Raw genomic sequence first — 26,779 nt, 5'->3', positions numbered from 1 at the left:
CTCTGCACTTCCACCGCAGAGGGCACGGGTTTAATCCCTGGTCAGAAAACTAAGATCCTGTGCTGCACAGCTTGGCCAGAAAAAAAAAGCAAGGTCAGACAACTTCATTCCCGCCCCTCTCCCCTCTTTTTTAGACATTATAAATTAGTAAATTTTAATTCAAGAAGCACAGGTTACATGGTAAAATTTTTGTTTTAGATCATTTACATTAGAAATGGTAAGCTATTGAAAATACTAGCAGCCTTTAATAAAAAGTAAACTAAGTTTAATATAGTGATAAAGCAAGCGGTTATGAAATACCTTGTGACTGGGAGAACTTTCTGACTTCCTTACTCAACAGAATTTGTAAAGAAATAATGACTCTACGAGGAGGAGAAGCCTGATAGTAGGGTGACAGCCCACTAAGTCTTTGTGCGTGCATATTAAGTTGCTTCAAAGTCTTTAATACATAACTAAAGTGAATAACTGAGTTGGTTAGCCTGGAGTTTAGATATTTTTCAAGACTGATGTCAATGACAAATAATCTTATTAATTAACTAAATTAAACATTAATTTGAAAGAACCTTTTAAATATATTGTTATAAACATCATTGTTCACAAATGGACATTGTGTGGGGAGCTAATTAGGTTACTTTTTAATTTTTCAAGATTTTTTAAAAAATCACAGGAAACAAATACAATGAACCAGTAATTATCTCTACTATTGATGATGAGAAAGGCAATAGATAATATCAAAAATCTTTGGTTTTTTTTAATTATTGGATAATTTATATACAGTAAAATTCACCCTCTTTAGGGTACAGTTGTGAGTTTTGACAATGCATACAGTCATATAACCAGCACAACAATGCAGATATGAAACATTCCCATCACCTTTGGCAATTCTGTTGTACCCTTTTGTAATCAAATCAGTTCTTCCACCCTCCTGCAACCTTGGATCTAGTTTTTGTCCCTGTGTGCTTCAGTACTTTGGCCACCTGATGCGAATAACTGACTCATTTGAAAAGATCCTGATGCTGGGAAAGATTGAAGGCGGGTGGAGAAGGGGATGACAGAGGATGAGATGGTTGGATGGCATCACTGACTCAATGGACATGAGTTTGGGTAACATCAGGGAGTTGGTGATGGACAGGGAGGCCTCACGTGCTGCAGTCCATGGAGTCGCAAGGAGTCGGACACAACTGAGTAACTGAAATGAACTGTGCTTGCCTTTTCCAGAATGTCATATGGAATCTTAAATGTGTGGCATTTATTTATTATTTTTGGCTTCAGTGGGTCTTGCTTGCTGCGTGTGGGCTTTCTCTAATTGTGGGTGAGCAGGGCCTACTCTAAGTTCTGGTGTGTGGGCTTCTCATAGACTCAAGGCACCTGGGCTTCAATAGTTGCAGCACATGGGCTTGGTAGTTGTGGCTCTTGGGATCTAGAGCACGGGCTCAGTAGTTGTGACCCATGGGTTTAGTTGCTCTGTGGCTTGTGAAATCTTGTGGACCAGGATTGAACCCATATCTTCTGTATTGGCAAGGGATTCTTACTCACCGTGCCACCAGGGAAGTCCTCTAGTGTTTTAAGTTGGCTTCCTTACTAACACACATGCAAGTATCCTTAGCTCATTTCTTGAGGGTTGTAAAGACAGATTTACCACAGTTTGCTTATTTATTCACTGATTGAAGGTCAATTGTGTATTTTCCAGCTTTTGGTAGTTATGAATAAAGCCTCTGTAAATATTCATGTACACATGTGTTGCCGATTCACATTGATATATGGGAAAAGCCATCCCAATATTGTAAAGTAATTATCCTCCAATTAAAAGAAATAAAATTTTTATTTGCATGTTTCTGTTAATGTAAGTATTAGTTTCACTTGGGTAAGTACCTAGGCGTGTCATTGCTGGGTCATATGGAAGTGCTGGTTTAACTTTATAAGAAACGGCCATGGCTGCTCGGAGAAGGCAGTGGCACCCCACTCCAGTACTCTTACCTAGAAAATTCCATGGACAGAAGGGCCTGGTGGGCTGCAGTCCATGGGGTCGCTAGGAGTCGGACACGACTGAGCGACTTCACTTTATTTTTTCAATTTCATACATTGGAGAGGGAAATGGCAACCCACTCCAGTGTTCTTGCCTGGAGAATCCCAGGGACCGGGGAGCCTGGTGGGCCGCCGTCTCTGGGGTCGCACAGAGTTGGACACGACTGAAGCGACTTAGCAGCAGCAGCAGCTACAAGTCTTATTGTGGTTTTTACTATATAGATTCAAACATGAATTTTATTATCTCTTTATTGTGCAAAAGAGAATTGAATTTCTTAAAGGTTATTATTTTACTAGTGTTACTGGCCAAGATTTTTAATCTGTTAAACCTAGGTTTCTCTTCTGCAGAATGGTAATTATTACTCCATACCTTACCTATACTATTTATTCCTTTTGCAGAAGAGCATTCTCTTTTGTAAAATATTGATAAATTATTACTACCTCACAGTGAGGATTTTATGAAATGCTGCATGGAAGGTGCTTACCAGAGCACCAGGCACAAAGTAAAGGTTAGCTATAAAAAAAGAAAAGGTGTTTGTTTGAAAACCAAACCTAAGATTATAATTTAAATATGGCTATCAAAATTCAGCAAGCACAAAATTGGAGCATTTTATGACAGGGAAACATTCTGCTTTTTGCATTACTGAAATTTGCCAAGGCTAAGTGATCTTTGGTATCAAATATAAAGAGTTTTCCTGACACAGTGAATTTTAAACAGACAGGTGAAGTTTGTGAAGGACATAAAAGGCAATTCTGGTGTCTTCTCTTTGACTCCTTTTCTCCATGTTGTAATTGTCTATTCATCCCTAATATGCAGGTTTCTTTTATTAAGAATTAAGTTGATAAGTCTACTTCCCGATGAGCCTTATCTGAGTGTGTAATACATAGTTCCCTCATACCACACCTTGAGTGTTTCCTACCTGCCCTGATATTAAGCAGTTCCTAAGCAGGTGCAATTGAGTCAGAGCTTTAGGCTGCCACTGAGTATCAAGTCTCTGCCCCAGCAGTTCTCCAAATGTGGTTCCTGTAGTGTAGTCCCAGACCAACAGTGTCAGCATCACCTGGGAGCTTGTTAGAAGTGCAGATTCTGGGGTTGAATTCAACTGAGATAGGACCAGGCAGTGTGAGTTTTAAAATTCCATCCAGGTGATCTGGTGTGTGAGAACCACTGCATCTGGACACAGTAAAGGAGGGTTTTGGAAACACTTCTTTCAACTGTGAGAGTGATGTCTATAGCCTGTTACTTCATTGTAATTTTATACATATTTTAATTGACACTTTCTGATTTTTCAGGGCTATGAGAAATTTTGAAAGTACTGGTAAATGATATAAACTTATAAAGATGTATAAAAATAAGTAAACAGTGCTCTGAAATCACATAAAACTTGGTTTCCTTAGGAAATTTATGAGTAGTAGTTATTCACCCTGCACCAAGGTCAGTGAACTATGCTAAAATAGAAAGTCTTCAGTGGCAAAGTAGCATTTGAGATCTTTCAAAATGACATTTTAACATCTTAAGCCTGTGAATCCTGAATCTGTAAACCTCTTTGGTCCAGTGCATGGACCCAGTTCAAGTGGAAACAAACTGTTTTCATGTTGGCTTTTTTAGAGCATTACTAATAGTTCAGGAATTAGCCAGTTTATAAACTGTCCTATTCCCAAGTGTATTTCTAGTGCATTTTATGCTCCTATGAGCTTTCATTGTTGTTTACTGTAATAAATAGACATCTCTCCATCCTCATATACTTGGTCTTTTGAAGAACACTGCAGCAACCCTCCTCTGGGGAGGAGTGGCATATTATGCATGAGGTTGTCCGTGAGCAGTGAGGTCTGAGAAGGTCCTGAAGTAAGCAGTGCATCATCAGAGCTCCCGGCTGACCTGTGGCTGCCAGAGGCTTCAGAGCCGGGAGTGAGATTTTATCACATGAACTTTAAAAGAGTAAAGCCAAATATTTTCTTATCAAACCAAAGTAGACTAATTTTCAGTATATATGAAATGATGTCCACTGATGACGGTAAGTAGTTTCATTTTCTAGTGTGTCTTTTCTCTTTTTTTCTTTTTTCTCCCCTCGGTTTATGTGGGTCATTTTACAACAGGATGCTTAAAGGGCATGAAAGTTGCAGAGTTTGGTTTAAGTTAAGAATAAGATTCACATTATTTTTCAACTTTAACATTAAAATATGTGCTCTATTTATGGTTTCTGCTTCTTCCAGGAGGCTGTTTCTGGGTTAGCAAAATACAAGTTTAATAGTTCTCTTTCTCTGACTCATTCTTACTAACATTAGAAATTTGAAAATTTAGTCACTGACGGGAGGATGCAGAGAAAGAAAATCAGAGTTTTCTCTTTTTTTCTTTCATTTCTGGTGTGAACAAAGCTAAGAAATATTTGCTACTAAACATTTTCAAGTACTACTGCACAGAATACTGTTCTGTTCAAGCAAACAAATCATCCACCATCCCAGTCTTCTTGTTTTAGCAGAGTTCAGAAGAGTGAATATTACCTGCTTTTCAATATGAGATAGCAAATAGAGATAGGCATGGAAGTATTTTTGTTGTTGTTAGTGGTATTCAGCCATCGTTTTTCTCCTCCAATATTCTGGAGTGTATTAATGAAAAATTGATTCTTTCAAAGAGGAATGAAACTCTATGTGGTAGAAATGTAATCATGTGACAGGAAATTTCTGCTAAAAATATTTTTTAAAACTGAGATGGGTTTAATTCTGTGATGCTATTTTCCCACTGTCTGCATGGATCTATTAACCTTCCTGAGGAATGTCTACACTGCTGTCTACACTGTTAAATAAAATGAACTGAACCTTAGAACAGGTAGTCTTCATAGTTTATCAGGATTCTTTTCCTTGCGGTGTCACTCTTTCCTTCTTTAGGCCTTGGGGGGGTGGAGAGGCAGGGGGGAGGGAGTTGCACCGAGTATGGAAGTCCAAGGGTGGGGCTGGTCACAGTTCTGCAGCCAGGAAGCTGAGGCTCCCTCCTGCAGCTGCACAGTCTTGGCTGGCTCTTTTCCCAGGTTCTAGTAGTTGCTAGAGATTGAGTAACCCACTTCATGTCTGCCTTGGCTCCCTCCATTATCTAGGAAGAAGCCTCAGTTCCTTTGCAGAGTTTCTGCTCTTCTTGCATAAAGTTTAAAGTTTTTGTGATCTCCACATGGTTTACCATCACACTCTAAACATGAATTTTTTTTTTTTTTTTAAAGCAGCAAAAGGGAAGTATTTCCTTTCTTGGTTAGTGAATTCTTTCTCTGACACAACATCTGTTTCTTCTCATTACACCTTCAAATAGTTAAGGATCATTGGAGAGAAGTGCTACTCGAATTTTCTGCTCTAATGGACAACTCCCTATAGTGAGGGGCCACTATAAGTGTGAGTTTTAGAAGTTCCTTTTATGGTTTTTAAACTGAAAAGACAATAATGTAGTGCTTCCTGCCCACGCCACTGGTTATTTTATTGCTATTAAGTTGTTCAAGAAAAAATTTGAGTATGTGCATTTAGTGTACATATTATTTGTAAAAGTTTTATCTTTTTTTAATGACTTGAAGAAACTTTCCTTTTTTAAAAACTTTTGCTTGTAGACAAACACATGAAAACTGAAGAGAAAAATGGAACATGAAGAATGATTCAATGGGAAGTATTTGTCAGTCTTTGCAGGAATGATAATATGGTTTTCATTCAAATGATATGTAAATTAAATTATAATTCAAGATTAAGATTTAAACCTGTACCCCAGTGTTCATCACAACACTGTTTACAATAGCCAGGACATGGAAGCAACCTAGGTGTAAACTGACAGATGAATGGATAAAGAAGTTTGGAATATTAGTCAGCCATTAAAAGGAACTGATGAGGTGGATGAACTTAGAGTGTATTATACAGAGTGAAGTCAGAAAGTTCTAATGAGGTGGATGAACCTAAGAGCCTGTTATACAGAATGAAGTCTATTAAAAGAAAGAGAAAGACAAATATCATATATTAGTGCATATGTATGGAATCTAGAAAGATGGTACTGAAGAACTCATCTGTAGGGGAGTAGTAGAGATGCAGACAGAGAGAAAGAGTTGTGGACAGGGTGGGACGAATTGAGAGAGTAGCATTGGAACATATACATTACCATATGTAAAATTAGATAGCCAGTGGAAGCTTCCTGTAATATACAGAGAGCTCAAATCTGGTGCTCTGTGACAACCCAGAAGGGTTGGATGGGGTAGAAGGTGGGAGGGAGGTTCAAGAGGGAGAGAATATACATATACCTATGGCTGTTATATTCATGTTAATATATGGCAGAAACAAACACAATCCTCCAATTAAAAATAAATAAGTTAAAAAAATAAAAAGGGAGATAGGAGTCAAAGTCTGAGGGTCTTGATAAGGGTCAGATTTGGGGTGTAGGTTGGGGGATATAGAACTGGGACTTCCGGCAGTGGCAGCGCTATGTGGGGACCAAAACACTTTGTGAAAAACCACTTAATGTTGTGACAGGCTTTTTTGTTTTGTAAGGGTAAAGCTACAATTCTGAGGTGGCGGTAGTAGGGAAATGGTTTGAGGGGAGTGGGAAGGGAGCTGGCTCAGAAACATAGCCAAGATCTAACATTAGGGAGAAAAAGCATTTACTAAATAACACAACGGAGAAGGCGATGGCACCCCACTCCAGTACTCTTGCCTGGAAAATCCCATGGATGGAGGAGCCTGATGGGCGCAGTCCATGGGGTCGGGAAGAGTCGGACACGACTGAGCGACTTCACTTTCACTTTTCACTTTCATGCATTGGAGAAGGAAATGGCAACCCACTCCAATGTTCTTGCCTGGAGAATCCCAGGGATGGGGGAGCCTGGTGGGCTGCCATCTATGGGGTCACACAGAATCGGACACGACTGAAGCGACTTAGCAGTAGCAAATAACACAAATTGTTGTCTTCTCTCTATGTCTCACTAACTGATATTTCTACCATTTGATGGACTGTCTCTCACTTTCAAACTACTTCCTCTATGTTAACAAATTTTAATTAAGAAAAAGCAGCAAAAAAAAAAAGAAAGAAAAGAAAAAGCAGCACTTTGGGGCAGTAAGTACTGAGAAAGCATGAGCTTTCCTTGTTCCTCCCTCTATTCCCCCAAATATGCTATTAAGGTGAAGTCTACAAGCTTGACAGCCTGCCAGGGCTAAGCAGAAAGAGGGCTTAATCAGTAAGCTAGAAGAAGCCAGCTAATATTTTACCTTGTGTCCTCCTCATCCTTTTTTTGCCTTTTAATTGTAATTTCTCTTTGTTATTTCCTAGTCTTCAGCAGAAACTGGGAGAATTAGAGGAGGTGGCTGTATCCATGTTTTTTAGAAAATTAATATGGGGACAGCAAAAGACCTTTCGAGAAGTAGTTTACAATGTTAAGAAGCAATTAACAAAGCATAATAGACATTCTGTGTGTGTAGGTGTTGCTTGTCATATGTCAAGCAGTATACTTCCCATTTCTTTAATCCCCATAGCAGCACTATATGAGACTGGCATTGTGATTATATCTATTTTATAAACAAGGAAAGTGGTGCTTAGGCAGGTTGAGAAATTTGTTCAAGATCACATGGCTAACATGTGATGGAACCAGGAGGCAAATCAGAATTTCATGCTACAGCTCATCCTCTTAGCTCCTGTGCTACTGGGCCAGGAGTTTGAGGCAACAAGCAACAACCAGGGAGGGTTTGAGGAAGTTCCCCCAGGAGGACTCCAAAACGTAGGGAGAAAGGGAACTTTTTGCTTTTATGCAGAATGAGAACTTATGTGTTAAAGAGGAGTGTTGGGCTCTTCAAGAGCTAGGAACCTGGACACATTTGAGTTTAAGACAGACATCAGAAAAATACCTTTAATTTTCTTATGGAACCTATGAAAGTGAAAGTGTTGGTTGCTCAGTCATGTCTGACTCTTTGTGACCTCATGGATGTTGCCTTGCTAGGCTCTTCTGTTCATGGAATTCTCCAGGCAGGAATGCTGGAGTAGGCGGTCATGCCCTTCTCTAAGGGATCCTGCCAACCCAGGGATCAAACCTGGATCTCCTGCATTGCAGATGGATTCTTTATCATCTAAGCCACCAGGCAAGCCCCATGGAACCTATATTCACCTTTTATTCAACATAAACTTGTGAGGAGAGTTTCGGGGGAGAGGGAGAATGTTTTGAGTTTGATGCTTACTGCTAATAGAGCAAATGGACTTAACTAATGTAAAACATTTTTAGCAAACATACAATTTTCTGATGTATTTAGTTGTAGCAGATATTTCTCATATTCTGGGTATTATAATCCCAGAATATGAAATTATAATTATATTTCTATATGTAATTATGTTACTCTATATATAGACTATATATAATTATATGCAGAATATTAATATACAGAATATATAATTATATTATAATTCCAACATCTCCTGGAGTAATATTAATATAACCAGCTTGGAAAAGACTAGGATTAAAAATAAATTCTCTACCCCACTTAGAACTCCCTAAAATCCAGTCTACAGATAGGCTGGCGTAGATCTAGTGAGGTACAGTTGTCCCTAGGTATCTGCAGGGGACTTCCTGCAAATACCAAAATCCAGGGATACGCAAGTCCCTTATATCAAATGGCATAGTACAATCAGCACCCAGGACGCACAGCTTCTGTGTTCTAGGATACAGACAGCTGGACTGTACTTTCACTCTGTTTCTCAGTTTATCTGAGTATCTGTCTCTTCTTGAGGGAGATTTTCATTTCTTCCACTTTCAGCTGCATAAAACTGAGTATTATCTCTACTTGAGGTGAGATTTCATTTGTTTTGCTTTTAGGTGTTTCAGAAAAGACTGTGTTAATTCAAGCACTGAAATAAAGGACTGTGTTAGTTATTCCAACTATCAAATTCAACCAGGTTCAAGTCACTGTGATCTGAAATTGGTGGTAATTTCAATTGGTGGGGTCGTTTTTAAGAAAGAGATTTAAAGTCTTTTTTTATGAAGAGTGTATAACAAGTGTGCAGAAAGTTGGGAAAGTTGAGAGACAAAATCATCTATTGTTTCACCATCCCCAAAGTTCAGTTCGGTTCAATCGCTCAGTCGTGTCTGATTCTTTGTGACCCCAGTCGCCTGCAGCACGACAGGCATCCCTGTCTATCACCATATCCTGGAGCTTGCTTAAACTCATGTCCATCGAGTCAGTGATGCCATCCAACCATCTCATCCTCTGTCATCCCCTTCTCCTCCTGCCTTCAATCTTTCCCAGCATCAGGGTCTTTTGTAGTAAGTCAGCTCTTTGCATCGGGTGGCCAAAGTATTGGAGCTTCAGCTTCACCATCAGTCCTTCCAATGAATATTCAGGACTGATTTCCTTTAGAATTGACTGGTTTGATCTCCTTGCAATCCAAAGGACTCTCAAGAGTCTTCTCCAATACCGCGGTTGAAAAACATCAATTCTTCCGCGCTTAACTTTCTTTGTAGTCCAACTCTCACATCCACACATGACTACTGGAAAAACCATAGCTTTGACTAGACGGACCTTTGTTGGCAAAGTAATGTCTCTGCTTTTTAATATGCTGTCTAAGTTGGTCATAGTGTTTCTTCCAAGGAGCAAATGTCTTTTAATTTCATGGCTGCAGTCACCATCTGCAGTGATTCTGGAGCCCAAGAAAATAAAGTCTGTCACTGTTTCCATTGTTTTCCCATCTATTTTCCATAAAGTGATGGGACCAGAGGCCATGATCTTCGTTTTTTTAATGTTGAGTTTGAAGCCAGCTTTTTCACTCTCCTGTTTCACTTTCATCACAAGGTTCTTTAGTTCCTCTTTGCTTTCTGCCATAAGGGTGGTGTAATCTGCATATCTGAGGTCATTGATGTTTCTCCTGGCAATCTTGATTCCAGCTTTAGTTTCATCCAGCCTGGCATTTCACATGATGTACTCTGCATATAAGTTAAATGAGCAGTGTGACAATATACAGCCTTGCTGTACTCCTTTCCCAATTTGGAACCAGTCTGTTGTTCCATGTCCAGTTCTAACTGTTGCTTCTTAACCTGCATACAGATTTCTCAGGAGGCAGATAAGGTGGTCTGGTATTCCCATCTCTTTAAGAATTTTCCATAGTTTGTTGTGATCCACACAGTCAAAGGCTTTGGAGTAGTCAATATAAAAATCCCCAGAGTACTTTCATATTAATAGGTATTCAGTGTGCTAGGCCTATTGGTAAGCAGTGGGGGTACATAAGAAAGCACAACAAGTGATGATCTGTGCTCTCTTGGAGCAAATGGACCACCAAACATACAAACAAAAAAATACAAGATGGGAAAATAGGACTGTGTGCATAATGGGCTGTGGGAGCACACGATTTGGGGTGCTCTCAAATTGTAGAATTAAGTCAACTTCATGGAATGGGGAAATATGAGGGAAGGCATATTTAAAGGATTCTAGGTAGAAGGAGGGCTTCCGTTTTGGCTCAGCTGGTAAAGAATCCACCTGCAATGTGGGAGACCTGGGTTCGATCCCTGGGTTGGGAAGACCCCCTGGAGAAAGGAAAGGCGAAATGTGCAAAGTTTCCAGAAGAGAAACCACAAGGTCTCTCATGTTATGTGACACATAAGCAGTTTGGTATGGCCTCATTTTAGACTGTGGGGAGGAAAGCTGACTGAAGAAGGTAAAGATGGTGAAGTTTCCAATATCATGTCCTGTTTCTGCTTAATGTAAAGATCACTTAATATAAAGTGGGGACAAATGGAATGACAGTATTGCGTGTTTACATGGATTCAAATATGTATAATTGTAACATAATAAAGATAAAAATTTGTTTAAAATTAAGAAAAGAAAGATTTAAACCTGAACAATTTTCCTTAGACACTGGAATACCATTCATTCATAAAATAAAAAGGATTTTTCCTAGATGCTTACCGCTCTATTAGTCTTCTTTACTCTGTACTATTTCATATATATAAAATCAAAGCTAATTAAAAAAATTATTTTTAAAATTTTACTTTGACTGTTCTGGGTCTTTGTTGCTCCACGGGCTTTTCTCTGGTTGTGGAGAGCAGGGGCTACGCTTTAGTTGCAGCGTGCAGGTTTCTCGTTGTGGTGGCTTCTCTTGCTGTGGAGCAAGGGCTCTACGGTGTGCAGGCCTCAGTAGTTGCAGCACCTGGGCTCTAAGAGCACAGGCTCAGTAGTTGTGGTGGGCTTAGTTGCTCTGCAGCATGTGGGGTCCTCCTGGATCAGGGGTGGAACCCGTATCTTCTGCATTACCACTGAGCCAGCAGGGAAGTCCAGGAAGCTAATTAAAAAAAAAAAAAACATTTATTTTTAGTTTGCTGTACTGAGTCTTACTTGTGACATGTGGGATCTAGTTCCCTGATCAGGGATTGAACCTGGACCCCCTGCATGGGGCGCAGAGAGTCTTCGCTACTGGACCACTAGGGAAGCCCACAAATTTTTATTGGTCTGAAATATGTTTTTGAAGGTCTTCACTCTGATTTAAATACGTTTTCTAACTTATTCCTTCCCACAGTCCCTGTTAAGCCCTGTTCAGATCAGACCCTTCTAAGGATTTTTCCTCTGCTAATTGACCCAAGATCTGTAGTTTTTAAGTCATATCTTGAAGCAGGCCACAGGAAAGTGCCTCTGAGAAGAAAAATAATGTTAGTCATGGAAGCTGGTCATTCTGCATGGTGGTTTTTATAAAAAAGTTATAACTTAGCCTGGGGAAAAACTCTCTTTCTTCTCATAAAAAAACCCCTAAACCTTTGTAGCCCAGTTATCTCCATATCATTATGTAGTAACCATTACTTCTTATGCTCAAGCCTAAAACTAGTCTTCTTGAATCTTTTTTTCCCTCTCCCTAGTCTGTCAATCCAGTCTGTCAATCAGTCTTGCTTTGAAAGATATCAAACTTTCCCTTAGATTATTAACCTCTTGAACTCTGTTCTCCACCCAGCAGCCTGAGTACTCCTTTAAAAACAGAAAGCACTCCATCACTCTTCTTGAAACTAAGACATTCAGAGAATAGTTTGCATGAAGAAAATTGTGGCAAGATGAAGAGAAACTATTTAAGGTATTTTGCTAAGTTCCAAGGGTGTGCTCCCTTCCCTTTTTTGTTTTTCTTTTTTTCCCCTCCTCTGTTTAAGACATTTAGCTCTTTGAAATTCTCCCCTTAGGAAAATGATAGGAAAAGAAAGGAGATAGAATAAAATGCAGAAGTTTAGAAATGTTTCCTCTTCAACAGTTCTTGTAAAACTTGATTTGAAAGGGTAGAAAACCAGTAAAAGCAGTGATTGTGCATGACAGGTGTCATGGTATAGGTTAAAAAAAATGTGTGTGTGGAGAATAGAAAAGGAGGGGCAACTGACTGTTCTTTTGACTCAGGGAAATTTCCTCAAAAATGGTGACATTGAAACTAGATTAATGTGTTTAAAGATAGACTATTGAGCTAAGGGAACCGATATGCAAAATCATACAGACATGAAAAGAGGTATAGTGTGTTACAGGAATGGAGAAGATCAGAATGTGGATAGAACATTAGGGGTGCATGACTGTGAGTAGGCAGATATGAAGCCTTTACAGGCTTATGTCTGATGATTAAGGGTCCTGTTTGGAAACAATGGAGAGTTTTTCCTATAGATCTTTCAGTACTATTGTAGAATTTTAAACAAGAGCGTAATAAGATTGGTTTCATCACTGAGTGAATAAACTTTTTCTTTGTAGTTAGACATAACTAAATATGACTTATGTAATACAGTTTTAAAATTCAGAATTAGAGAAATGGTTATATTTGATAAATTGGATTATTTTTCTTCCTAACTTCCTTCCTCTATCAACCAAAAAATACATACAAGGAATAAAAGATAAGCTAGATCAGTATTTGCTTTTTAAGTTTTGCATGACTTGGAACAATCCCCCACAGTGTTAGAAGCTAAACACACAATGCTGTTGTGCTCCTGGTCTAGAATTGTAGCCTGGGGAAAAATATGAGGCCTGCTGGTCTGATTACACAGCCAGGAATAAGGAAAGCAAATATTGACATAAGCTGTTAAGCATTAAAATTTTAGTCAAATGATGTTTATGTTAATATTTGTCTTAAAAGAGTATCAAGATAAAAAGAGTTGGAATAGATCACAGATTGTCACCATGCCCTTTTTGGAAAACCACCTACCTTGTCAGATTTTTTAAAAAACTGTCAGTAATCGAAGTCTGCATCTACCTGTGATCTGTGCCTGAGCAATAAGCACTAGAGCAGTAAAAATTTCTGAACTTAGTTTTCAGAGACCATTAGGCTGGAATGTTTTGGGTGCTGGAAACCAGGTTTAGAGAAATCAAGTTCAGAAAAATAAACCAGAAAAGCAGATACAAAATGAATGAAAATCAAACTAGGTCAGGAAAGATTTGCTTATGAAAAGGATGTATCTTCCCCTTTGTGTAGAGAAATAGTACTCCAGTCTTGGTTGCTGTAATTGACATTGTGAAAAACAATTCTGTTTGGTTTTAGCAACATCCTTGTCAAACCTTATGAAACATTTTGGCCAGTTTGATTTTCGTCTTCTCTCTGGACCTGCAGATAAATTTATTGTGAATAAATGGAAAATAGTTTGGCAGTGGGTAAAAAGGAAGAGGAAAAGCCAAGATTCTGGTTAATTTATAAACCAGACATCTTGAATAAATGAGCTGGCTATAGCTCTTAGGAGAAAAACCATCTTTTGCCCTTCAGGTTCATTTCTTACATCTGTTTTTATTTCTTCAGAGTTTATGAAGTCAAAAAAATTTTTTAATTTTATTATTTTCAGAAGTCTCTTCTTCCATAGCGAAGTTTGCCATACTCTCCATCAGCCAGAAATAATCTCCTTCTGGATTTTCAAGTTAGCTTTTCATGTAAACCCAGCGGGTGTTTTTTTTTTTTTTCAGTACTGGGTTCTAAAATGAGATAATCTTTATCAACCAGATGTTGAAGAGGGCCTCATGCTCAACACATAAGTTTTGGCTATGACTTACACAGGAGTCAATTGATGCTGCAAGCCTAAACCAGTTTTATTAAAATTTTAGTCTTCATGGAATCCACGTTTTGTGATATAAATTTGGTGGAACTTCAGCTCAACAGCTTAAAATCATGAAATATATTTCATACAGCTTCCACTGAATATACTAATTTGATCCAAGCCTGTTACCAGGACACCAGGAATGGTGTTCTCAACCTTGATGGCACATTGGAATCACCTTGGAAGCTTTAAAACACACTTATACCTGGGTTCCAACCCCTAGAGTTTGTGATTTCATTGGCTTGGGATTCAGCCAAGGTATTATAGTTTTCTTTTCTAAAGCTCCACAGGTGATTCATGGTTGAGCAGCACTGACCAAAAAGCATGACCTGTTGGCTTATTAATTCACATGCAGTAGATTCCTGGGGAAGATAGTTTTTGTGAAAAATAGGAAGGCAACTGCAACTGAATTACAAGGATGCTGGGCATGTGGGATTTAGACCAATAACAAACCAAAGATTATACCTTGTAACATTGTTAATTTACCAAATACATCCCAGGGTCATCTGTAACCCCAAATGTGCTAGATCAATTGTGCCACCAGTGAGTTTCCTGAAACCTAGAGGTTTTTCCTTGCCTGGGATCACATTGCTAGCTGGGGATGGAACCAAGATTAATTCTGGAAAATGATAGTATGAATGTATTATAACATAGTGCTATAATAATAGTGTCATAATATCATAACAATAGTGTTATAATATCAATAATAGTGTTATCATATAATATCATAACATTTATAGTACTAATTTGTGGTTTGTTGCCTTGATTATTTAGGTCAAGTTCTCCAAACCTTTTCTGTAAAGGGCCAGATAATAAATATTTTGGGCTGTGCAGGCCATATGGTTTCTGTTATAGATACTTAACTCTGTCAACCTAGCAAAAAGCATCATAGACAGTATACACAAGAAGGAGTGTGGCTGTATTCCAATAAAACTTTATTAACTCTTAACTTTTACTTCCAACCCACAGTTTTAATCAGTCTTCAGGTAGGGAAAAATGTTGGCCTGTATTCCATTTATGAAGAAGAAATACACTTTAGGCCTTTGAAGTCTGTAGCAAGTTGTGATTGCTGGATTTAGTAGAATTTTTGAATGGAATAGAGACCTGATTCCCTGAGGTCATTTATTATTATCTTAATTTCTTAGAGTAGATACCAAGACTTTATTTAAAAACTCAAAATATTTCTTAAACTTGGTCTTGTGACAAATAGGGGGTCATTAATGATTTAAAGGGTATGTTTAGTTTCTCAGATCAATATTTCACTTCATTTGGATTTAAGATCACTGTAGTGCTTGTATGTCGTTAATGGAATCTTTGGCTAAGCAGATTGAATACTAATGAGTCCTCATAGCCCCGAAAATACTGGAAATACAGCTCCAAATCATGAGCTTATTTCCAGTGCAAAATACAAACAAGCCTGACAGCAGGGCCATGAGTTGTAGAGGAACGAACACTGACCTCGGAATCAAAAACCTTGTTGTGACTCTTGGATTTATCACTGTTTACTAACCTTACTTTCTTTAACCATAATATGCAGATATCTGTCCTACATACGTTTTATGGATGCTGAAGGTGAAGACTGCTGTTACTTTTCACATGATATGACATATGTGGAAGTGCCTTATTGCCTTACTTTCTTCAACCATAATATGCAGATATCTGTCCTACATACGTTTTATGGATGCTGAAGGTGAAGACTGCTGTTACTTTTCACATGGTATGACATATGTGGAAGTGCCTTATTGAAGAGGCCTGGGTCAGGTTTAGCAGAAGCGACAGCTGTGTAGCTGAAAGCTAAGCAAGACTAGACTAGCATGGAGTGAGCCTAAGGGACTCTACCTATTGGTTTCCAGAGGGAATATCTAAGAGTCTACTAAAGAGACTTATCCTAGAGCAAAGATAAGGGAAATCAAAAGACTGAAGAACAAGTAAGGAGGTGGTTCAAAGCTGGGAAAAGGGAAGTCTGGGAGTCTGTCTATGTTCAGTGACTCCAACTAAGATTCTCACTCTTGCATTTTTCTTAATCTAGTATTTTTTTTTTTTTTTTAATGTCTTGGGTATTTGGAAGCTCCTGGCTGCACAGTATTCGTTGAAATAGAGGCACGGAGTCAGGGCTAATAGCTATACTATAACAGATGTAATCACTTTGTTACTTGCTGAGTGAAAACCAAAAGATAATCAGCTAGAGTCCCTGCCCAGAAGGTACTTACGAACTATATGTAGATATGACATCTATCACCAGCCTAGTCACTTAACACCACCTCAGTTGACTCATCTTTGTCATGGACACTAAAATGCCTTGTTGTTGTTTAGTTGCTAAGTTGTATCCAGCTCTTTTGCCAGTCCATGGACTGTAGCCCTCCAGGCTCCTCTGTCCATGGGATTTCCCAGGCAAAAATACTGGAATGGCTTGCCATTTCCTTCTTCAGGGGATCTTCCCCACGCAGGGATTGAACTAAGTGTTTACTAAATAGTGTGCATTTGTCTGCTGGGCTGTGGGATTTTGTAGGTGAGAGGAAGAGAGATGGAGAGAATGGAAAGGAAGTAGAAGTAGAATGGCAGAATTACACAATGTCATTTCATCTGATTTTTTTTTAAAGCTGAAGGCTACTCCAGTTTTAGATTCCATGTGCAGGACTCAAGCATCCTGGATCTGACCCTAATGCTGCTTTTGTGGTCAGCACATTGTGGGATTGTGCAGCATTGAAGCTGGGGACAGTAGGGTCATGTCTAAAAGCCAAGGCCAGGCTGGAGTTTCAGTTCATAATTTGAGAGTTATGGTCATGTGGGCAGCCAAAAGGATTATCAGGAAGTCAGGAGCAGTGGAGTTAGGAAAATATGGGAAGTAGCCTGAACAATAGTTGTTAGAACTGGAGGAGTCCCTGGGGTAATTTGTCCCAAAATGTGTTCTAAGCGCCACAAGATTTTCACTTGTAATAAATGATAAAAATGTTTCCTGGACATATACTGGGTTCACAGTTAAACAGGTTTTTGCTTTCGTTTTTTACTGTAGGGCTCTTGATGCCTCAATATGCCTATTGGTATCATGAGTCTGCAAGATAAAACTGTCAAATTTGGCAAGTCACAAATATTTCATATAGAATCATGATTAGTTGGTTGGTTGTGGTGGAGTGGTAGGGGGGGAATTGAGAGATCTTTTTCACAGGACACACTTTGGTGAAAGTTTTCCTAGGACATGTGACACCTCCTGTGAAGACTGCAGTCACTTTTCACCTGGGCTCTTCAATGGACTTCTGTGAGCCCTGTGGAGTCCTGAAGGAACCCACAAACACCCAGAAACTTGGCCTTGCTCTCCATAAGTGCATTTTCCCTCCCTCCAGCCTAATCCCTTGACTGATATTTGTTATTGATAAAATTAAGGAAATCAGCCATTCCGAAGAAAGACAAGTGATTAACCCATAATTACTGGGACCAAAAAAAAAAAACCCAGATCAGAGTCTCTTTTAACTGACCTTGCATGGGGCAAATAGGCTTTTCCTTCCCCTTTACCTTAACAAGCATTGAAATGATATTTTAAAGAAAATTTCAGGGGGAATATATCTGAAAAATTTAACAATGAGATTGGACAATGAGGCAGGTGGAGTGTTAAGATTGGCCAAACCTAATGAGTGAACAGGGCAGACTGTTCTTCCTGCACAGTCTCACAGACTCCTAAAATATTGCATGCAGAACTCTAATCTTCTTGCATTCTTAAAGTGAAAGGCACTGTTTCCCTGACAGTTAGTCAGGAGCCTAAGTAAGTGTTGTCCTTTCCTCCTCTCTGTCCCTCCCTTCTTAAGTCAGTCCCTTACTAATTCTCTCCTTTCCATCCTCTGCCATTGCTGATAGGGTAAATGGTCCAGTTGCCTCCTAATGGCAGTTAGCAAAGGAATGGGGGCAAGGGGACTGACACCTATGGAACTATACATATCTCTTTCAAAATTAGCCAAGGGTAAGAATTATGTCTTATTTGTCCTCCTGTCCCCAGTAATTAGCGGAGTACCTGGCACTTTTAATTAGGGAGTTATCGCTTAGTACCTGTAAGGAGGAACCAAAGAAAAAAAGACTAAAGTAGAAGGTTTTGTTATTCATTTTGCAGTTGACCATTGGATATTCTCAGAGCTTATAAAAGCAGTTTGTACTTTGGAGGCATAAAGATGAGAGCTATTAAATACTGAATTTAAGGGGTTATGGGCAGTTAAATGTGCTTTTTAGAAAATGATTGTTAAAAACTAGTGATTGTGAGTAATGTAAAATGGAGGGAAAATGAAAAAAGTTATGGAATCCAGGATATGTGTTTATAATCATGGTAAAAGGTGAAGATTAATCATTAAATTGTTTGGGATTGAAATAATCTACAGTAAATTCTACTTTGCATCAAATGTCAGGCTCAAGGAATTCCCTGCAGTCCAGTGGTTAAGACTCTGTACTTTGACTGCTGAGGTTCAATTCCTGGTCAGGAAACTTAGATCTCACAAGCTTCATGGGGCAGCCAAAAAAAAAAAATCAGATATCACATTGTCATTACTAATACTGTTATGTTTAATGCACCAGGCCACTTATTTGTAAATAATTCATTATTGTATTAATTTGCAAAAGAGTCATTAACTGGTCAGAATTTATCCAAAATGGCCTATTGGGAATCCCTGAAAATAGCAGAGACATTGAAACAAATGGCAGCTGCTAGTAAGCAAGCATGAGCAAGTGCTGGTAAATCAAAATTCAGGCCTTGGTAAGGGTAAATATAAGAATGCCAGGCATAGGCGGAGGCAAAAGGGAAGGGCCTTAAGAGACTAGAGCGAGGAGAGAGTAAAGATCTGGTCCCCTGATCTACTACCCTGACAATTATACAGCTGTGAGTATTATATGGGTTATAAAAATAATAGCAAATAGTTATATAGCAATTATCATGTGCTAGCTACTGCTCTAGTACTTTCACTAGAATTAAATCATAATTTTCACAGCAACCTTATAAGAGGGGTACTATTGTAAATTCTATGAATTCTCATTTACAGATAAAGAAATTTATGTAAGTCAGTCACCCAACTATTAAATGGTAAAGCCAGGATTTGAACCTAGGCAAATGAGAGTTGTATGACAGAGGTACCCTGAAGAATATTTCAATTTCTGGAAAGGTGTGTTTGCATATGTGCTAAGTTGCTTCAGTTGTGTCCGACTCTTTGCAACCCAATGGACTCTAGTCTTCTAGACTCCTCTGTCCATGGGATTCTCCAGGCTTGAATACTGGAGTGGGTTATCATGCCCTCCTTCAGAGGATCTTCCTGATCCAGGGATTGAACACCCATCTCATGTCTCCTGCATTGGCAGGTAGGTTCTTTACCATTAGTGGCACCTGGAAAGCCCAAGGGCGTGTTTAGTAAACTAGCTGTAAAACTAGTACAACTGGACCAGAAACAGCCATATGTTATGCTTCTGGGGATCAAGGAAAGTTGCCTAGGTGCGCATGTGTGCAGCATCTGATCAGATAGATGATCCTATGGGGAAATCTAATACCAGTTAGCAGGCCCATCTGCACATTAATATACTTAGAGGTCTTTCATGGTATTTTCATCAGTTTCAAAACTTAAAACTGTTATAAACCTTAGACTCTGGTAAAAAGTGTGATGACTTCAAAACTCAGCACTTACTTGATTAGCTTGGACAGCTTCTCAGGGATATTTCTCATTGTCACTACAGCAGTAATGCAGGATGTTTTGATAAATCTAGGGCTCAGCTTCTTCCACTTGGTTATAAGGAAGAAGGAACCAAGAAATGGGTGTTATTATAAATTGGATAACATCATAGAATCAATGAACATGAATTTGAGCAAACTCTGAGAGATAGTGAAGGATAGGGAAGCCTGGCTTGCTGCAGTCCATGGGGTCCCAAAGAGTAAAACATAACCTAGCCACTGAACAACAAATAAATTAGCAGCACTTTATCCGATAAAGCACAGCAGGCTATGAACCTCCTCCAGCTCAAATGGTGTCGACTAGAACTGCCCTTTGCAAGTAGGCAAAAAGAACAACATGTAATTGATTGTGGTTTGTCTTTACTCTCACCTTCCGCTTTGGTCATGGCTGTAGACACAGAGTAGTTTTTTTGTGCTTTAAATAGCAAGAGTTTTTCTGTAATCTTGACCAACATTCTTTGTTAACTATCGCCAAAAGGGGAACCTCCATCAGTGTATGGTTGGGGGTGGAAAAACTGCCTCTAGCTCCCTTGCCCACGCAGGATGATGCAGAGGAAGTTTGGTCTCTACCCAAAATAACGTTATACCAAAGCACAACAGAACACACTGATCAAGCAGCCCCAGCACCAACCCAGAAGGCATGGTGGAATGTGATTTCAGCACTTTCTGTGTGGGGATTCATGGCACCTAACACATGGTCACTCTGAAAGTGGGGAGTGGGATTCAGACCCCTAGAACTCATGATTGAATTGTAGCGATATATGCAGTCTGCTGTATTGGGCTTTCCAGGTGGCTCAGGGGAAGGAATCCTCTTGCCAATGCAGGAGATGCAGGTTGGATCCCTGGGTCGGGAAGATCCCCTGAAAAAGGAAATGGCAAGCCACTCCAGTATTCTTGCCTGGGAAGTACCATGGCTAGAGAAGCCTGACAGGCTACAATCCATGGAATTGCAGAGTTGGATACGACTGAGCGACTGAACAGTAGCCGCAGCATATGTACATATATATAACAGGTACCATGATTGTGGGCCTCATCAATAAGCTCAAAACTTCCATCAAAACTGGAACTCAGTCTTATTGAGTTGTTAACTTTGAAAGGATTAGTCACTATAGCAGTCTTTAGAAATTTTATTAACGTTTCCATTACTTTTGAGTAGCAAAAATTTTAATAAAATTATGAAACATGTTTCAGGAAAATAAACTGTTACTAGTTTGAAAACAAATCATTTTTGTGTTTTCAGAGGCTGCATTTATTTTATGTCATTACATATATTGCTGGATTTGCCTTAGATACAGTAGTAACAGTTACCTTTATACATATTTTATTTGTAGCATAAAGCAGTGTGTATTGCTGATCCTATTTGTTACACCAGATGTCTTGCTGTTCACACTGACCACACTGTTTGCTGAATCCAGGGTAGGCAAGGCTCGAGGTAAGAGGCTGGAAGGAGACTTGAGGAGCCGTAGGAAGTACAGGCATGAATATTCTCTCCTGGCTGTCATGGCAGCCATAATACAGCCTCTCTTCTGGCCAATGCAGCATCTGTAGCAGCAGTCATAACATAATCATAAATAGCCATAACATAAACTCATATGACGTAACCATGATGTCACTCCAGTGTAGACTGATGCAGCAGCAGCCAGGGCTTCCAGGGTGAAGTTCTTACAGGTGTACCGCAAAAAGTAGCCCGTAACCAAGCTAGTACCTCATGACATGCATGCAGTTCTGTAAGTGATCTCAGCCATACATAACCGTGCAGAGTCATTGCTTATAGAACATGGGGTGAGAGGGGCTTGAGAGCATGGGTTGAGAGAGCTTGACTGGTGCCATCTTGTTAATTTCCCCACACAATGGAACCTTTAAAAATAAGGAATATCTACAGTTACCTACCTTCAAGGCTTATTTTAAGTTCATATTACTTTTGAATTTCAAAGATCTGAAGCAATCTACTTTTCCTAACAGTTCAACTCTATGCTATTCTATAATTTTAGGTAGTATCAGATGCTGAGTCTGAAACACTGGCAGCTGTAGTTCATTTTAGTTGGTCTAATAAATGTAAATAAAATTACAGAAAATACTTCAGTCCATTGCTGGGACTTTTTGCTGCTACATTTTTTTTTTTAATCAAGACAAACATCTAGATAGTTCCACAATTCCAGATGTTTAGAAATCTCCTGGATTCAGGAAGATGAATTGGGTAAAGTTTCCCCCTCCCCTAGATGTTTAGAATTTGTATATAAATAACTTGGAATGTTTAAATTTTACCTCAGAATGGAAATGTTTGAAATTTTGTATAGATTGAGTTCTCAAGCAGCTCCATCTTTCCTTATTGTTGGAATTTAGAAAACACTTCTCATGAAATAGAAAATGAAAATGTAAGCAGATGAAGAGAAACTTGCCTAAAGTGTCTAGAATTTATTCCTTCAACAGTTAGTTACTGAACATCTACTTAATTTGGCAGGGGATGTTCATGAGATGTTCCTAGGGCTTACATTCTAACCAGGGCAGAGAGACAATTAACAAAATAAATAAAGCAGTTTGTTAGAAGGTGATAAATACTATGGGAGGGGGTACAATGTGTAAAGCAGTTATAACAGTTAACTATATCTTACAGCAGTTAACTATATATATTATATATATATATATATATAGCAGCTCACTATATAATATATATATTATACCAGTTAACTATAACTATATATTGAATGGCAAACCATTCAATATCACAGTAATTCAAGTCTATGCCCCAACCACTAATGCCGAAGAAGCTGAAGTTGAGCAGTTCTATGAAGACCTATAAGACGTTCTAGAACTAACACCAAAAAAAGATGTCCTTTTTATTATAGGGGACTGGAATGCAAAAGTAGGAAGTCAAGAGATACCTGGTGTAACAGCCAAATTTGGCCTTGGAGCACAAAATGAAGCAGAGCAAAGGCTAACAGAGTTTTGTCAAGAGAACGCATTGGTCATAGCAAACACCCTCTTCCAACAACACAAGAGAAGACTCTGCACATGGACATCACCAGATGGTCAATACTGAAATCAGATTGATTATATTCTTTGCAGCCAAAGATGGAGAAGCTCTATACCGTCAGCAAAAACAAGACCCGGAGATGACTGTGGCTCAGATCATGAACTCCTTATTGCCAAATTCAGATTTAAGTTGAAGAAAGAAGGGAAAACCACGAGACCATTCAGGTATCACCTAAATCAAATCCCTTACAATTATACAGTGGAAGTGACAAACAGATTCAAGGGATTAGACATGATAGACAGAGTGCCTGCAGAGCTATGGATGGAGGTTTGTGACATTGTACAGGAGGCAGTGAGCAAGACCATCCCCAAGAGAAAGAAATGCAACAAGGGAAAATGGTTGTCTGAGGAGGCCATAGAAATAGCTGAGAAAAGAAGAGGAGAAAAGGAAAGATGTACCTATTTTAACGCAGATTTCCAAAGAATAGCACGGAGAGATAAGAAAGCCTTCCTCAGTGATCATAGCAAAGAGATAGAGGAAAACAATGAGATGATGCTGTGAAAGCGCTGCACTCAATATGCCAGCAAATGTGGAAAACTCAGCAGTGGCCACAGGACTGGAAAAGGTCAGTTTTCATTCCAATCCCAAAGAAAGGCAATGCCAAAGAATGTTCAAACTACTATGCAATTTCACTTATCTTACACACTAGCAAAGTAATGCTCAAAATTCTCCAAACCAGGCTTCAGCAGTACACGAACGGAGAACTTCCAGATATTCAAGTTGGATTTAGAAAAGGCAGAGGAACCAGAGATCAAATTGTTAACATACTTTGGATCATAGAAAATGCAAGAGAGTTCCAGAAAAACATCTACTTCTGCTTTATTGACTACACCAAAGCCTTTGACTGTGTAGATCACAACAAACCCCAGAAAAATCTTTAAGAGAGGGGAATACCAGACCACCTTACCTGCCTCCTGAGAAATCTCTATGCAGGTCAAGAAGCAATGGTTAGAGCTGGACATGGAACAACAAACTGGTTCCAAATAGGTAAGGGAGTACGTCAAGGCTGTGTATTGTCACCCTGCTTATTAAACTTAAATGCAGAGAATATCATGCAAAATGCTGGCCTGGATGAAGCACAAACTGGAATCAAGATTGCCAGGAGAAGTATCAATAACCTCAGATATGCAGATGACACCATCCTTACGCAGAAAGCGAGGAAAAACTAAAGAGCCTCTTGGTGAAAGTGAAAGAGTAGAGTGAAAAAGTTGACTTAAAACTCAACATTCAGAAAACTAAGATCATGGCATCTGGTCCCATTACTTCATGGCAAATAGATGGGGAAACAGTGGAAACAGTAACAGATTTTATTTTGGGGGCTCCAAAATCACTTCAGATGGTGACTGCAGCCATGAAATTAAAAGATGCTGGCTCCTTAGAAGAAAAGTTATGACCAACCTAGACAGCATATTAAAAAGCATAAACATTACTTTCCAACAAAGGCCCGTCCAATCAAAGCTATGATTTTTCCAGTAGTCATTTACAGATGTGAGAGTTGGAGTATAAAGAAAGCTGAACACCAAAGAATTGATGCTTTTGAACTATGGTGTTGGAGAAGACTCTTGAGAGTCCCTTGGCCTGCACGGAGATCCAACCAGTCCATTTTAAGGGAATCAGTCCTGAATACTCATTGGAAGGACTGATGTTGAAGCTGAAACTCCAGTACTTTGGCCACCGTATGCGAAAAACTGACTCTTTGGGGAAAAACCTGATGCTGGGAAAGATTGAACACAGGAGGAGAAGGGGTCGACAGAGGATAAGATGGTTGGATGTATCACCGACTCAATGGATATGAGTTTGAGCAAGCTCCGGGAGTTGGTGATGGACAGGGAAGCCTATCATGCTGCAGTCCATGGGGTCGCAAAGAGTCGGACATGACTGAGCAACTGAACTGAACTGATAACTATATATTATAACAGTTAAGTATAACTGCTATAACTTTGAGTAGCAGTTATACTAGATAAGAGTGGTCAGGGTAGCCCATGTTGACAAGATGCAATTTGAGCCAAGATGTGAAAAGAAAGCAGTTAATCTGGGGGAAGAGCATTGCAGCAAAAAACAGCTAAACCAGTTCCTATAAAGCGTGCTTTTCCTGTTGGAGGAATAGCAGGGCACCAGTGTGACTAGATTGTAGTGAGCAAAGGGGTCATACTAGGCGATGAGGTCATTGCTAAAGGGACTGAAGACCAGATCATGTAAAGCCTGTCAGCTGCAATTAACAGTTCAGTTGTTAAACTATGGAGTGAAATGTGGAGCTGTTGAAGAATATTAAGCACAGGGATGACATGATCTGAGTTGGGTTTTAAAAGGGACTGTCTGGCATCTTTGAAAACATGTACTGAGTACAGTACTTGCCCCCATGGCTCAGCAATAAAGAATCTGCCTCCAATGCAAGAGCTGCAGTAGACACAGGTTTGATCCCTAGGTTGGGAAGATCCCTTGGAGGAGGAAATGGCAACCCACTCCAGTATTCTTGCCTGAAAAATGCAGTGGACACAGGAGCCAGGCAGGCTATAGTCCATGGAGTCACAAAGAGTCAGACACAACTGAGCGACTAAGGACACACATACTGAGAACAAGGGTGGGTGCAGAGAGACCAGATGGAGGGTCTTGTTGTAATCCAGTCAATGGTTGTGGTAATTTAGACCAGAATAGTAGCTGTGCAGGTGGGAATGGTAGATGATAGAGTCAACAGAATTTCCTGGTGGTTACATCCCTTTTTGGGCTTCCCTGATAGCTCAGTTGCTAAGAAATCCTCCTGCAATGCAGGAGACCCTGGTTTGATTCCTGGGTCGGGAAGATCTGCTGGAAAAGGGATAGGCTACCCACTCCACTATTCTTGGGCTTCCCTTGTGGCTCAGCTGGTAAAGAATCTGCCTGCAATGCAGGAGACCTGGGTTTGATCCGTGGGTTGGGAAGATCCCCTGGAGAAGGGAAAGACTACCCACTCTAGTATTCTGGCCTGGAGAATTCAATGGACTGTATAGTCTATGGGGTTGCAAAGAGTCAGACACAACTGAACGACTTTCAGTAGGATATAGAGTGGGAGAGAAAACAAGAGGAATTTAGAATACTTCCAAGCTTTTAGTCCTAAGCACAGATAAGGTTGCTATTTACTGAGGTGGAGAAGATGGTAAAGGCAGTTTATTTTGAGTGAGAGTTGGGAAATGACAGAGTCAGATTTGGGTGTGTCAAGTGTTAATTAGTTCTTAGACATACTAGTGGAGATGCTAAGTAGGCAGTTGAATGCATTAATATTTATTTTTTTCTTTATTAAGCAAGAAATATGTTTTTTTAGTTACTTTTTTGTTTAAATGGATAATAAAAACTTTAACATCTTACCTATTTTAAGTGTATAGTTCATTGGTATTGTAATTTTCTAAGTCATGTCCACTCTTTTGTGACCCCTGGGACTGTAGCCTGCCAGGATCCTCTGTCCATGGGATTTCCCAGGCAAGAATACTGAAGTGGGTTGCCATTCCTTCTCCAGGAGATCTTCCCCACCCAGGGACTGAACCCCAGGCTCCTGCACTGGCAGGTGGATTCTTTACCACAGAGTCCCCAGGGAAGCCCTCACTAGCACTAAGTATATTCCATACACAGAAGAAATGTACAAAAAAAGATCTTCACGACCCAGATAATCACGATGGTGTGATCACTGACCTAGAGCCAGACATCCTGGAATGTGAAGTCAAGTGGGCCTTAGAAAACATCACTATGAACAAAGCTAGTGGAGGTGATGGAATTCCAGTTGAGCTATTCCAAATCCTGAAAGATGATGCTGTGAAAGTGCTGCACTCAATATGCCAGCAAATTTGGAAAACTCAGCAGTGGCCACAGGACTGGAAAAGGTCAGTTTTCATTCCAATCCCAAAGAAAGGCAATGCCAAAGAATGCTCAAACTACCGCACAGTTGCACTTATCTCACACGCTAGTAAAGTAATGCTCAAAATTCTCCAAGCCAGGCTTCAGCAATATGTGAACCATGAACTTCCAGATGTTCAA

At 39.5% G+C, this 26,779-nt stretch overlaps 1 protein-coding gene across 4 annotated transcripts in view; it reads left to right on the top strand.

Annotated features, from left to right (window-relative positions):
* The window catches only part of FGD4 (FYVE, RhoGEF and PH domain containing 4), a 227,555-nt gene that overhangs the window by 117,790 nt on the left and 82,986 nt on the right, over window positions 1–26,779 (top strand). Inside the window, exon 1 of one of the 4 annotated variants that reach the window (XM_010860577.1) lies at window positions 2,213–4,040. The exons of the other annotated variants lie outside the window; for them this stretch is intronic. Within the exon in view, the coding sequence (XP_010858879.1) occupies window positions 3,950–4,040 (91 nt within the window). The 5' untranslated portion in view covers window positions 2,213–3,949. Of the gene's footprint in view, window positions 1–2,212; window positions 4,041–26,779 lie in introns of those variants that run through there. 4 annotated transcript variants of the gene reach the window in all.

The sequence above is a fragment of the Bison bison genome, unplaced genomic scaffold (genome assembly GCF_000754665.1).
Source record: "Bison bison bison isolate TAMUID 2011002044 unplaced genomic scaffold, Bison_UMD1.0 scf7180017864468, whole genome shotgun sequence".
Classification (NCBI taxonomy): Eukaryota; Metazoa; Chordata; class Mammalia; order Artiodactyla; family Bovidae; genus Bison; species Bison bison.
This window is presented reverse-complemented; position numbering and strand designations above follow the sequence as displayed.